Source organism: Triticum urartu, chromosome 3A (assembly GCF_056163025.1).
Source record: "Triticum urartu cultivar PI428250 chromosome 3A, HENAU_Tu73, whole genome shotgun sequence".
Lineage (NCBI taxonomy): Eukaryota > Viridiplantae > Streptophyta > Magnoliopsida > Poales > Poaceae > Triticum > Triticum urartu.
The window spans coordinates 509,693,778-509,708,166 of NC_141875.1; the positions used below are offsets into that span (position 1 = coordinate 509,693,778).

General features: G+C 45.5%; 1 protein-coding gene and 1 pseudogene across 1 annotated transcript; one reads left to right on the forward strand and one right to left on the reverse strand.

Moving 5' to 3' along the window:
• Positions 1 to 3,157: 3,157 nt before the first annotated feature.
• Positions 3,158 to 6,727, forward strand: LOC125544750 (RGG repeats nuclear RNA binding protein A). Its single transcript, XM_048708496.2, has 6 exons — positions 3,158 to 3,557; positions 3,915 to 4,299; positions 4,389 to 4,536; positions 5,349 to 5,507; positions 5,586 to 5,642; positions 6,400 to 6,727. The coding sequence occupies exons 1-6, from the start codon at positions 3,362 to 3,364 to the stop codon at positions 6,598 to 6,600; spliced, it is 1,146 nt and encodes a 381-aa protein (XP_048564453.1). The 5' UTR covers positions 3,158 to 3,361; the 3' UTR covers positions 6,601 to 6,727.
• A 1,880-nt stretch (positions 6,728 to 8,607) lies between these two features.
• LOC147980302 (uncharacterized) lies at positions 8,608 to 13,529 on the reverse strand (annotated as a pseudogene).
• Positions 13,530 to 14,389: the final 860 nt, after the last annotated feature.

The following is a 14,389-nucleotide window of genomic DNA, read 5'->3' on the forward strand; positions in this document are numbered from 1 at the left end:
CCCGATGAAGGATTCTCACGCTTGTCCTGAGCCGGATTTAACATCGGGTTCGGGGTGGGTGGCTTGCATTGATCCTCAGCTTGGTATGACACCTAGCTCATGAAGACCAACTCCCCACGAGAATTCCTGGTATACTCCATGCTGCCGAATCTAAGATCCTTCCTAGAGTGAAGGATTCTACCTAGCCGAGGTGGCCAGTCGAGTTGGTGACGAGGGTGATGGTGCCGAAGATGAAGATCTGCCCCGACACGAACATCACATCGGTACCGATCTGCTCATTGAACTTGACTCCCATTGTATCACGTCGGGCCCTCTTGATGAGGTAAAACCCTACGTCATACTTCTTATATATTGATTGTGGTGGGGTACAAAGTACAAATTGATCTACCTCGAGATCGTATGATATTGTCTAAGCTCTAAACCTTACGAATGTATATTCACGCCTCTACAGACTAAACCCCACAACTTATATAGGCACCGGGGGTATCTAGGATTACAAATGGATGGTTACAATCTTAGAGATAAGTATGCCGGTTAAACTATGCTTGAAGTGTACGCCAAATCTTCAAGAGATCTTCATCTTAACCACGCCGAGGGCCAGGGCTAGTATGGCCATGTCATCAATCTTTAGTGGGTCCTTAGCTCGGCCCATTAGTGCCAGACCGATGTGGCAAATACCCCCTAATACAGGACACCAACACTTGGCCCGGCCCACTTGGCCGAGAGTTGACGTGGTGAGAGCCCTCCTTGTCGGGACACCATCACAGTGCGAATAAGACTCCGCGTGTTCTCTATCACGAGCTAAGTAGGCTACCATCTGGGTTGCATGGTACACCAAATAAATAGCTACATCCATGTGAATAAAGTCGTTCCAAAAACATTTCATAACTATTATTCATAGTGTAGGGCGTGTGGGATTGCAACCTTGAAGGCTACTCATCCATTAATATCATTGGATTATCTACACGCGAGCGTCAAGGACAATGGGCATGAGAACGCTTGCAATGGAAGATTCACAACATAAACAATCGCCTTCATTAAGCATCAGTGATGTTCGAAGCTTGAGTGCCATCGTGTCTCGATCTGGGCGTCAGTGGTGTTCGCCGCTTTACATCGATATTGTTGTCGGGAAGTTCCAGTGAACTTAGGAACGTTCACCTATGCCCCAACATCGCTGCCTCCGGACAAGGCATCGCACATCAAGCCACCACTCACCATCGATGGCAGATGCCAACGGTGAGGCATAATGGTTGTGCTATAACTCCTTCAAATTTGGTCTATTGTCATGCTACATTCATGCCATGTGCATTTATTTGCATTATTATTGAAGATCAATATATGGAATTAACTCAACATGTCCTACAACTAATGGTTCTCTACTCCAACATTCCGTTTTCGCTACCATGGCAATGTTTTCTTCAATGACAATCCAGTTTCGCTATTATGGCAACAATTTTCTGCTATGATAACTTATTTTTGATGCCCCGGCAATGTTTTAGCAATGTGGCCTGGTTGTAACATAGGACCATTTTCCCAGGACTAAGGTTTTTTGGGACATGGGTCCATGAGATCAAGAAATGTTACCCCTCCATCGGTCCTTCAAGATTTGTTGCTAACATGGTCATTTAACCAATACATATAAGATGCATGATCATAACTAAGCAAATACATGACACAATACGAAAATGGTGTGAGCCAATCATCATCATTCATGAAGTATACGCAGTATACGCCCGCTGCCCCATATGCTCCATGAACTAGTTTCGGGATTACTTGCGCATATGTCACGCCGGCTAGCAATCTAGCATATAATGATGTCATGTCCATCCTCTCCCTAGAGTGTTCACTGTAACTGTTCTTCAAGCTCCTCCACAACGAAGAATGTTTCCAAATGTGACCATGGCATTCAATTTGTCCAAAGGTCCTAGAAAAGAACCATGCGCCTGTTGCATTTATGTCATCGGATCAGCGCGCACGTGAGGGGGGCGGCATCTTGTCAGAATGGTTGAGCGTTGGAGGAGCCGACAAAATATAGTGGAACGTGGATGAATGATTTAATGTGCTTAAACACTTTATGGATTTTTATTGCCACGTGACGTGTCTTAGTTATAGTTCAGCTAGCTAACCGACTAAGATGTAACTATTAATTGTGTTACAACTGTCATGCAATATCGTTTAGTTTTTGGACTATGCATGTATGCTCATCAAGCTACTTAAGGCATTAATCAGATGAAGCATGCAAAAACTAATTAATTCATGAAGTTACATGCACATATACACACTAACTTTTGTGGATACCTACATAGGAGTAGTATGTTGTTAATAGTAGCATGGTTTGCCTCATCAGCTAAGTAGTGATGCGGTTAAGCCATCAATTGGTTGTATTTGTCTACGCTTTCATTCGATCAAATGGTAGAGTATTTCCTGTAAAGACAAGAACATGTTAGGCAGTACTATATATATCAACACACCTGATGAGTAAAAGGAAAGTCATCTTGGTCGAATAGCTTTGGGTTGAAGGAGCAAATGGACTATAGTGCAATGCAGAGCAAGAAGACCCGAAGAGGATGTATGGAAAGGGATGGGCACTAAGAAGAGAGAGCTTCCTATAATATGGCCAATGGTTAGCGGGTGCGTGTTATGATTCACATACTAAATGAGCCAGGTTCGGTTTGTCAAACATGTAGCTCCATGCGCACTAATGTTCCACATAAATAGGAGGCAATAATGTTCGAGATGAATATGAACTAAATACCGCGAGCTCACGTTACCGAATGCGATACTTTGTTTGGTGTATAAATACATGACTTATCTCTAAAGAATGAATGGCCTATATTTTGACCACATCGTGACCCAAAGTGTATTTCCGCAATCTCCTAATTTTTAATAAATAGAAAAAGAAAAGCAAATCCCAGCCGTCCGATGGCAGCCCACAGCTTCAGATGCCAGGATTCCCAACAAGCTAGTGCCTCAGCTTCCCGGGGGGACTGCTGTGCCGGAGACTCCCCAAACTACCCACCCCGCTTGCCCCCCCTAGGTCTGAAATAGCCGTAAATATCCTCCATCCGGAGGCTACGAATGTAATTTGTCGACCCCGAGCAGAAATGCTAAAAAAAAACGTCCGACACAAAGGATATGAGCTCGTGCAGGAGTGCGGCTAGGGTTTCTCCTCAAACACTCCTCTCCTCTCCCCTCTCCCCCAACCCCTCGCCGCCGCCGCATCCAAAACCCCTTCCCCCATCAACCTCGTCCTCTAATGGCATCGCGGCCCATCAGGCGAAGCTGCTAGCTCGTGTCTCCCGTCCGCTTCCCCGAATAGCTTGTTGATCTACCGCAGCCCCCCATCCCCGCCGCCGCCGCCATGACGACCCTCAACCAGTTCGATCTCCTCGGAGACGTCGACAACGACGACCCCTCGCAGCTGCTTGCTGCGGCGGCGGCCGCCGCGGCAAAGAAGGCCCAGGCGAACAAGACGGAGGCAGCGCCTGCTGGAAAGGCGGCCCAGACTGCGGCGTCGGCCAAGTTGACGACCAAATCCGCTCCCCCGGCACAGGCTGGTGAGTTGCAGCGCCGAGAGCGCCAGATCTGGATTCGGAGCATTTCGGCCCTTTCCAGCATCTGATGTGGTTCCGTTGATTAAAAATTTATCTTATTTTTGTGATTAGTTTGGGCATGTTTACCGACGCATTTCATTTTTGAGGTGGTATGGATTATTTTTTATGTGGTTCGGTTGGTATACCACGTCGGTTGTAAATCTGATTCCATTTGTTGCGGGGCGTGGGCTTTTCATCGCTTGAAATTAGAATCTATACCTTACTTCTAATACACCGTTCGAATTTTTGATTATATTCTAGCTCTATTTTCTCACAACATGAAGTTTTTCATTTAAGCACTTTAATTCAACTTTCTTTCAGGGAGGGATGCGAGGAGCGGAGGCCCACCATCACGTGGAGGATTTGGCCGTGGTGAACCTGGCCGCGGCAGAGGCGGCGGCCGATACGGCCAGAACCGTGACTTTGGCAGTGAGAACAGCAATGGCTACCAGGGAGGTTATGGTGGGGTAGGTTCTGGAGATGGCGCTGTAGCTGGAGGCGGGGATGGGGAGAGAGACCCTCGACCATACCGTGGAGGTGGTGGTAGACGTGGTGGTTACCGCAACGGTGAGTTTGGTGACGACTCTGAGAGACCACCCAGGAGAAACTATGAGCGCCACAGCGGGACTGGTCGTGGCCAAGGGATGAAACGCGATGGTGCAGGCCGTGGAAACTGGGGATCTTCCACTGATGAAGGTCTTGCACAGTAAGGACATTTCCATCTATTGTTGTTTTTCGTTACTATCTGAATTGATGAAGGGAGTTATAAGAGATGAATCTGTTTTGTATAACCAGGGAAACTGATGAAGCTCTTAAAATTGAGGACAATGCTCCCATCGCTGAGAAGCAGGGTGAGCAGGATGATGCTCCTCCAACAACAGTGGAGAACAAAGACCTCAAGGATGGTGCTGCAAAGGAGGAGGAAGAGAATGAAGAGGATAAGGTAAAGGCTACACCCAAATGCAATTTATGTGCGGAGATTGCACTTTTTATTTAGGTTTGCAGAAGTAAAATGTTTTGTAGTGGGGGTGGTTTACTAGTAGGCAGGCTTGATCTGGCCCTTTATTTGTCCATTATTGTCTAATACCTGCTGGTAGCTTAGCTTATATTACTGCTGTTAGTTGCCCCTTGTCTCACACTCATTGATGCTGTTGGGATGATGTACTTCATCACCCTTAGTGCAATGAAGGGTCTGGCCAGGAAAGGATTTTCATAATTCACAGTTAAGACAATAAGATTTTGGATTTCTCTCAAATATGTACTGCCCTCTTGTTTGGTTCATATGTTGTCGTTTTTAATTCTTGCACTAGGAACACTGTTTTTAGTGCATTTCGCAGGAAAGTAATCATTCCTCAAACTTCATTTTCCCATAGGATCTAGGCAAGCACATCCCTACACCCACCACACCATTGTTATATTTTCCTGCTCCTAACAGGCCTTGAGTATCTTCTCACTTCATTTGCCTGCTTTGTTTGCACAAAAGCACCGACTTGCTATTTGTGTGCAAGAAATGTGTGCATCATTTGAATCAAATCATAGTAGATGAACCTTCTCATTTACTGTTGAACTGTTATCTAATGCCATGGACTGAGCTTCTCATGCTGCTGGAGATGTCAGTGCACACCTCCTGCCCGGGTGTGAGTCCTATTTGGCTCAAATTTGGTTGCCTACTTCTTTATGTTATGACATCTGGTTCCTTTATGCATGTCTGCTGCCTTCATGCAATGTATGCGTACTTATATTTCAATTGTACAGGAGATGACTCTAGAGGAGTTTGAGAAAATAAGGGAGGAACAGCGGAAAGCACTACTAGCATTGAAGACTGAAGAAAGAAAGGTTGAAGTTGACAAGGACCTGCAGTCTCTGCAGCCACTGTCTACCAAGAAAGCCAATGATGAGGTTTTCATTAAATTGGTATGTTTAGTAGTATATGCTATTTTAATTCTTTGGTAATTTTTGAATATATGAATGATTATGTCTGTGTCTCCTTAGGGTTCTGACAAGGAGAAGAAGAAGGAAAGTACTGAGCGTGATGAACGTGCCAAGAAGGTAATACCTGTGGTCTTATGATGCACACTTTCCGTTCACTATTATAAGATGGTCTAATTTTTTTTCTAAATTGGATGTATGTAGACATGTTTTAGTGTGTTTGCTCTCTTATTTCAGTCTGTCTGTAGTTTTTTTTTAGAAGAACAGGGAGGCCTCTCCCCGATTCCTTTACTTGAATGAAACAGTTTGTTTGTAGTCCATACTGCAATATCCAAAACATTTTATAATAGATCCAAAACATTTTATAATAGTGAACGGAGGGAGTAGCATTTTGTAATCCTGAGTACAATTTGGTGGGTGACCAAACTAGTTCACACATTTGGCGGTTGCATTAAAGTTTTATTGTTCAGCTTTCTGTGTCTTCCATGGTCCCAGTTGGGTACAGCATGTTTTTGGAAGTTCCTTTTAATTTACTATTTTGTCCTTGTGTTAATTAGCCAATTATGTACTCCCTCTGTTCCAAATTACTTGTCATGGTTCTAGTTCAAATTTGAACTAAAACCACAACGAGTAATTTGGAACGGAGGGAGTAGGAGATTAGGTGAATTTGGACCAATCTTCTAGGGTTGGAATCTGGAATTCTGAATCAACCGTGCAATTGCTAGTTTGTTTGGGGTAAAAGCAAGGGGCAACCTTAGTTTAAACAACCAACAAATTGTGTAACAAGTCCATTGTGGTTGTGGTGGCTATGTTGTGCTATCGCTATTGCTTCTAACAAGAAAATGCTAGGTGCTAATGTTGTAAATCTCCTCTCCAGTCTCTTAGCATCAACGAGTTCCTCAAGCCTGCCGAGGGAGAACGGTACTACGGTGGCCGTGGTCGTGGAAGGGGCCGCGGTGAGGGCCGTGGAGACCGCGGCGGTTTCAGGGGCGGGTTTGGAGGAGGATACCAGCGCGGGCAAGCTGCCGCGCCATCCATCGAAGATCGGTCACAGTTCCCGACCCTGGGCGGGAAGTGAAGGTTGTGTGCTGTGCTGTCCCGAGCGCCATCCTCGTTGTCTTGACTGGTGTTGCCTTTAAATTTTGCCCGACATTGGATTATTGTGTCTCGGTTAATCGGAACAAATAATGTGGTTTTTTCTTTCAGTGTGTTACTCGATTTTGTATACCGGAGTTGATCGTCGGGATTAGGCCTCTAGCTAGTTTTGTAGGCTAGCTTTGCGTTTGGTTAAAGATCGTATTATGCCTTGTTTCTTCTAGCTTTACTTTGTTCGGAATGATGTCACACAAAGCAATGATACGCCTTGCTAAACTCATCATCCTCTCAAGGCCACCGAGCATCTAGTCTAGATCCTTGGTACCATGTCCATGTCTGGGGTATCGGTGCACACGGAGAAAATATGTTCTTGGAAGGATTGAATCAGGACAGGGCTAGCGAACGGCCAGTGCTCACCTTGCCTTCGGCCTCGTCCCTTGGGCTGTGGGCTCGCCGGCTCGGTATCTAGTCGTCGAGCTGTGCATGCATTGTCTCAGCGTTTAATTTGGAGCTGTTGGTTCGGGATGTGCCGCCCCTCGGCCTCCTCGATGGTGGCTTTGACAGTGGAGCATTTACAACCGGACGCCTCAGACTTACGTTAGTGCGTTTTGCACTGTCTCGCTGCCCAGTCGCTGTCCGACATAAAATTGCCACCGAAGGGCATTTACAATGCAAAGATGCTTGCGTGGGCGCTTAGACAATAAAAAGAACTAATTAAGGAAATAGCATCGGGGTAGGAGTCCGTCTCTTCAATGCGCGGCGCCTATTTGAGCGCTAATATGATTGGTTTTTTCCGCAAAAAATACGATAGCAGTCGCTAAACAAGCTCATGCAAAAGAAAAAAAAGGAGGAAGCATCCGGCGCCAGGCTTTGCATCGATGCTAGCCAAAATCCCCTGAGCGAACGGGATTCAGCCATAACGGCTGGGAAAAGAAGCCTGGCACCTGGCCTAAGCGCCGGCGTTGTAGATGCCCTAATCGGACTGACTCTTGCCAAATGCCAGGGTCAGTAATCGGGCTCTCTAAACGCAGCAAAATGCCTCGGCTGACCCGTAACCTCATATCCAGCTCATGTATGAGGTGAACGTGCCTGCCATGTCAGATGCGGCTTACTATGGCCCGATTGACCTCATATATATTCAACCCTATTCGCACTTCGGAGAAAACTCTAACTACACTCCACTCCTCATCGTCCTTAAGCTCCTCTCTAGTATCCAACTCCGAGATGTCCGGATCCGACGACTGATACCTCATCCCCTGCGGTTCCAAGGAGTTGATGGTCGTCTGTGCTACTCTCCAACGCTATGGGAAGGAGTGCGCCCTCCCGCGGTCGGAATGGATCTGGCGGGGAGTCCATTGCCTTCTCTCAAATGACGTTAGGACCCATCGGGGCAGTGGTTCAAGGCATGTGACCGCGGCCTAGCCAAAAGCGGTGACCAGCATGGCGGTGCAACGCCGCCCTGTTGGCGGAACCGTTTAGGTGGCGACTCGTCTCCGCGGCGTCGGCCGCCGAAACGGAGGCCATAGCTGCCTCCCTCCATGGTTTACGACCAAACCAGCCAGTAGGCACGACACACCCGCCGTGCGAGGCAGCGGACGCGGGATGCCGCGGCAGCTCTCGACTCTCGAGGCAGAGTTCCTGTGCTCCGCCGGCCAGCCTCCGCCCGTGTGTCAGGCCCCGATAACTTCAGAGTATAGATTTCTAGCTAATTTTGGGAGGAATTGTATGGGTGAGGCAGATCTCGACTGTATTGCTCGGAGAAGAAGTATATGGTTTGCGGTTACAAGCCGTAGCTAGCAAGCAATTCAGGAAAAGTAGATAATGACCTCTCCCAGCCACAACCCGGCTGTTTATAGGCTGGCCAATGACAGCTCATAAAGTGCACTACAAGAAATGTAAAGCTACAGTAAAGGCCCTCTCTCCTACGGTGGCGATCTGTATAGGAGCCATCGTAGCCGTTGATCTCTCTGAAATGGTATCGTCGGATTAACTACACCGCTTTCTCTGAATCTTCAGTCTTAACTGAATTCCCAGCCTTTGATGCCTGACATTGCCCCTCCCTTGAGATGTGCCATGTCCTCATGGCGCTTGTTGTTGCTCTCGCCACGCTTGTGTCGTAGCTTTAAAGAACTCAGGGAATGTATACTTTATGAAATCTGCATCTTCTCACGTTGCATCTTCTGGCGGTAGTTTTTGTCACTGAATGTACCACTGTACAACTGGCATATTGTGTCGAGGCACTTGTCTGACTTGAAGAACTTCTGCCGGCCCAGTCTTTACTGTGCCGTCTGCTGTAACCATTGGAAGGTTTTTACTGGGAATGGACTTAGATCCTATGTGCTTTTTCAACTGGCTCACATGGAAGACAGGATGAATTTTGACATGATCAGGAAATTGCAGTCTGTAAGCTACTTTGCCCACTCTCTGAGTTATCACAAAAGGGCCATAAAACTTGTTCTGTAATTTCAAAGCTCCTCGAAACCCAAATGCAGCAAGCCTATAGGGAGCCATTTTTAGATATACTAAATCTCCCACATTGAACACCCTTTCACTCCTTTTTAAATCTGCATACTTTTTCATCCTGTTCTGAGCTTGTTGCAGGTTGATTTTCAGTTGGTCCAGCATGTTCTGTTTTTCTGTCAGAAATGTATGAGCTTCTTGCTCTTCAGGACCAGGAATTGCTACCTCAGATATTAGTGGGGGAGGAAAACCATACAAGGCTTGGAAGGGGACATCTTCAGAGCTGTGTGATAAGTGGTGTTATACCAGAATTCAGCCAAGGATAACCAGGAATACCACTTTGTGGGTTGATTAGTAGTCATGCATCTCAAGTATGTTTCTAGACATTGGTTGACTCGTTCGGTCTGGCCATCTGTTTGCGGATGGTAAGCAGTACTGTACCGTAGTTCACTGTTAAGAGCAGCAAAGATATCCTTCCACAACTTGCTAGTGAAAATTCGATCCCTGTCAGATATGATTAGCTTAGGTGGCCCATGTAGTCTGATTATGTTGTCCACAAATGCTTGGGATGAGAGAGAGGAATGAAATGAGCATAGCGAGTGAATCTGTCCACCACCACTAGTATGACCTCCTTGCCTTGGGAATTAGGAAGTCCTTCTATGAAGTCCATAGAAATATGCTGCCAAGCCATGTCAGCCATAGGCAAGGGCTCCAATAAACCAGGTTGTAGACAATGCTCATGTTTAGCTCTCTAACAGATAGGACAGGATGCAATGAACTTCTCCACTTCTGCTTTCAGACCAGGCCAGTAGAATATGTTTTTCACTCGTTGATATGTAGCTCTAGTCCCTGAATGTCGACCCACAGGAGAACTGTGCAAAGCAGTGATCAATCTTGCTCTTAACTCAGCTACATTCCCCACCATGATCTTTCCTTTATATCTGATAATACCTGCTGTCAAGCTGTAGTCAGGCATGGTGTTGTTGGGTTGTAATAGTAGTTTTTCCAGAATGGTTTTTGTAGCTGGATCTTGAGGATAACTGTCCACTAATTCTTGTGCCCACACTGGAGTAGCTACAGATATGGCCATGCAAGATGGTAGCAACCTGGAAAGAGCATCTGCTACCTTGTTTTGAACACCTTTTTTGTATTGAATTTTGAAATTGAATTCCAATAGTTTCATCATTAGCTTGTGCTGAACTCCCTCAGTGATCTTCTGATCAGTAATGAATTTCAAAGATTGTTGATCAGTTTTAATGATCAATTCATTACCTATCAGGTAATGTCTCCATTTTTTAAGTGCTTCTAAGATGGCCAGAGCTTCTTTTTCATAAGTGGACAGAGCAGTGTTTCTAGGGCAGAGAGATGAGCTATAATAAGCTAGAGGTCTGCCCTGTTGCATCAGTACTGCTCCTATCCCTTTTCCAGATGCATCAGTTTCAAGCACAAAGGGTTTGGAGAAATCAGGTAGAGCTAACACTGGGGCTGTGATTAGGGCTTGTTGTAGTTGCCCAAATGCTTTGTCATGTTCCTGTTTCCACTGAAACTGGCCCTTCTTTAATAGATCATGTAAGGGTCTGCATATAACTCCATAATTTTTTATAAATCTTCTGTAGTAACTTGCTAGCCCCAGGAAACTTCTCAACTTTGTCACATTCTCTAGCACTGGCCAATCAACAATTGCTTTGATTTTCTGTGGGTCAGTTGCTACTCCTTCAGAAGAAATCACATGCCCTAAGTATTCAACTTGTTGGACTGCAAAAACACATTTAGACCTTTTTGCACAGAGCTGGTTTTCCTTCAAAACTTTCAGTACTAGTTCAATATGTCCCATATGTTCCTTGAGTGATTTGCTGTAAATCAATATGTCATCAAAGAAGACTAGCACAAACTTCCTCAAATAAGGGCCAAAAATGCTATTCATTAAAGCTTGAAAGGTGCCTGGTGCATTAGACAATCCAAAAGGCATGACCAGATATTCAAAGTGTCCCAAGAATGTTCTGAAAGCAGTTTTGTGGATGTCATCCGGATGCATCCTAATCTGGTGATATCCTGCCCTCAAGTCTAATTTGGAGAAATATTTAGCTCCATGTAATTCATCCAGTAGATCTTCAATAACTGGTATAGGAAATTTGTTTTTAACTGTGACTGAGTTGAGTTTCCTGAAATCAGTGCACAATCTCATTGAATTATCCTTTTTCTTTACCAAAATGACAGGAGCAGCATATGGACTCTGGCTGTGTCTGATAAAATGAGCAGCCAACATTTTCTTGATTTGCTCTTCCATTTCTTTCTTCTGGTGCTGTGGAACTCTATAAGGTCTAGAGTGGGGAGGTTCAACTCCAGGTTGCAGAGGAATGGTGTGATCACAATACCTATGAGGTGGAAGAGTGCGAGGTTCCTCAAAAAGGTCTGCATACTCCATAAGTAATTTCTGCAATTGTGGAGGGGTTTGAAAACCAGCTGGAGCTTCCATAACAATATTATGCATCTGTAATAAAAAGCTCTCTGCTCCTTTCTCCAGCAACTTGCTCACCTTCTCAGCTGGAATTTCCTTCACTTTTTCAGGAGTATTGAAAATAGCCGCAGTTACTGTCTTCTTGCCTTTCATAGTGAAACTGAAAGTATTGCCAGGTATGTTGAAAGAGACAGGGCTCATTAATGTGAACCAGTCATAACCAAGTATCACATCATGACTAGGAAGATTTAATGTTCTGAAACTGTGCTGTAATGTGGTTTTTGCAATTTTAAACTCACAATCAGGAACTACAGCATTGGACACCAGTTTGCCTCCTCCTGCCACTGTAATTGCTTTGGGTTTTACTGGAAGCAATGTACAGTTTGCTTTCACAGCAAATTCCTGATTAATAAAGGATGAGGAACTGCCTGAGTCTAACAATGCTATAGCTCTTTTCCCATTTATGTGGATAATTACTGTAGGGGTAGGCACTGCCAGTTGTTGACCTAGTGCATGGGCTGTGATAAACATTGCTTGCTCCTCTGCCTCCAGAATTTCTTCTTGCTCTTGAGGAGGACTGTCCTTAGTATCTTCCATTTGCTCTCCTAGTTCCTGTTGTAACAGGTGAATATTAGGAACAAGTTTGCACTTGTGACCATGCATCCATTTGTCCCCACACCTCCAACATTCTCCCACTTTTCTAAGTTTTTGAGGATTGCTGTTGGTGCCCTCAGCCTGCTTATTTTGTCCACTCTGCTGGGGTATGGCTGTTGTAGTACTGCTCTTGTTTTGGAAATTTCCACTGTTCTTTTGGTAAAAATTCACAAAGGAACTCTGCTGTTTCTTCTGCATTGCATTTGCTGGTGGGTGGTGTGGTTCCACCTCCTTAGCTAAACAGTAGGCATCTGTCAGAGATTGTGGTCGAAGAGGCCTGATTTGAAATTTAATCCCTTCCCTTAAGCCATTGACATAACATCTCACAAACCACTATTCCTCTAATTCAGGTGTTTCTTCTAAAACATCTGCCATAAGGTCTTCAAAGTTCTTTGTGTAATCAGAAATTGAGCTGTTGCCTTGTTTCAGAGAGTTAAATTTCTCAGTTAGGTCATAAGAACCATGCTCTACAAATCTCTTTATGACTTTTTTTTTCCAAATTGTGTCCATGAGAGTTGCTTCTTTAGCAATCCAGACCTTCTTAGCCAAGTATCAGCTTCTCCAATAATATACATTTGGGCAAGGGAAACTTTGTACTCATCAGGTGCTGCTGACATTTGAAAATATTTGTTGCACTGCCTAATCCACCCCACTGGATCTTCACCAGAAAATCTAGGAAATTCTAGTTTAGGTCCTTTAGTCAGAGATCTCATGAACTGAGCTTGCATATCCGTTTCATATGTTTTATGGTAGCCCTGCCACATCTGTCTCTCTCTGTTATTCTGATAGAAGTGATTGAATGCAGGTGTGTGGATATTGTTTCTGGCTGTCATAGGGGTTCCCACTGAATTGTGTGCCTTCAGTCTCCCTTGATTTGCAAGCCCTGGAGGTGCAGTAGCTCTGTTTGTGCGAATAGGAGGTAAATTCTGAAGTTGGAGATCTTCTAACTGTTTAGATTTCTCCTTCTCTGCTGCCAACTGTTGTCTCAAGTGTTCCACTCTTGTTTCCCGTTCCTGTGTTTGCTCTTGGTGCAATGTAGGGGACTTAGGTACTTCTTGAGAACTAGAAGGTTGCTCTTGTTGCTGAGTTGTTTTGACCAATGTTTGCAACACGCTACTGATTACTGATAGCTGCTTCCCTAGATCCAACACCACTTTCTCAACTTCGCCCACTGTTACTGAAATTTCCCCTTGCTTTGACCCAATTGCCTGTACCTCTGCCTGCAGTTTGGACACCTGCGACTGCACCTGGGCATTATCCTTCTGCAAGACTCCAAACTCCTCACGCATGGCCGAAATTTCTTGAGCATCAGTATCGTCCACTGGCTTGGAACGCCCCATCGCCTTGATCTGAAGTATGGGTACGGAATTTTACCACTGAATTGTCAGCAACCCTTCCCAATACAACAGATCCTGCCACCGCCGAAGAACTCGCCGCCCTGACACACGGATCGGAGCGTAGAACGCGGGATTTTACCGATCGAACAGAGTGTCGTCAACTAGCTTGGAACGCCCCATCGCCTCGATCTGAAGTATGGGTACGGAATTTTACCACTGAATTGTCAGCAACCCTTCCCAATACAACAGATCCTGCCGCCGCCGAAGAACTCGCCGCCCTGACACACGGATCGGAGCGTAGAACGCGGGATTTTATCGATCGAACAGAGTGTTCGAACAACCGCTTCTGCTCGACCGACCTGTGCCCGAATTCCACCGCCGCCTGCGCCTCCACTCTAACCCCGCCGCCAACTCCGCCTACTCTGTGATGCCGCTGGATCTCAAGAGAAAAGGGTGGGAATTGCGGATCTCGGAAAAAAATTTTCATCACCACATCGCGTTTCTGCCGAAGAACGCTGGCTCATGATACCAATTTGTCAGGCCCCGATAACTTTAGAGTATAGATTTCTAGCTAATTTTGGGAGGAATTGTATGGGTGAGGCAGATCTCGACTGTATTGCTCGGAGAAGAAGTATATGGTTTGCGGTTACAAGCCGTAGCTAGCAAGCAATTCAGAAAAAGTAGATAATGAACTCTCCCAGCCACAACCCGGCTGTTTATAGGATGGCCAATGACAGCTCATAAAGTGCACTACAAGAAATGTAAAGCTACAGTAAAGGCCCTCTCTCCTACGGTGGCGATCTGTATAGGAGCCATCGTAGCCGTTGATCTCTCTGAAACGGTATTGTCGGATTAACTACACC

What these genes read in the sequence shown, in the direction of transcription:
- LOC125544750 (XM_048708496.2), top strand. Translation starts at nt 3,362, where the DNA reads ATGACGACCCTCAACCAGTTCGATCTCCTCGGAGACGTCGACAACGAC. An exon ending in ATGAGGTTTTCATTAAATTG is followed by an intron (nt 5,508 to 5,585) that starts GTATGTTTAGTA and finishes GTGTCTCCTTAG; the next exon opens with GGTTCTGACAAGGAGAAGAA. An exon ending in GTGATGAACGTGCCAAGAAG is followed by an intron (nt 5,643 to 6,399) that starts GTAATACCTGTG and finishes TCTCCTCTCCAG; the next exon opens with TCTCTTAGCATCAACGAGTT.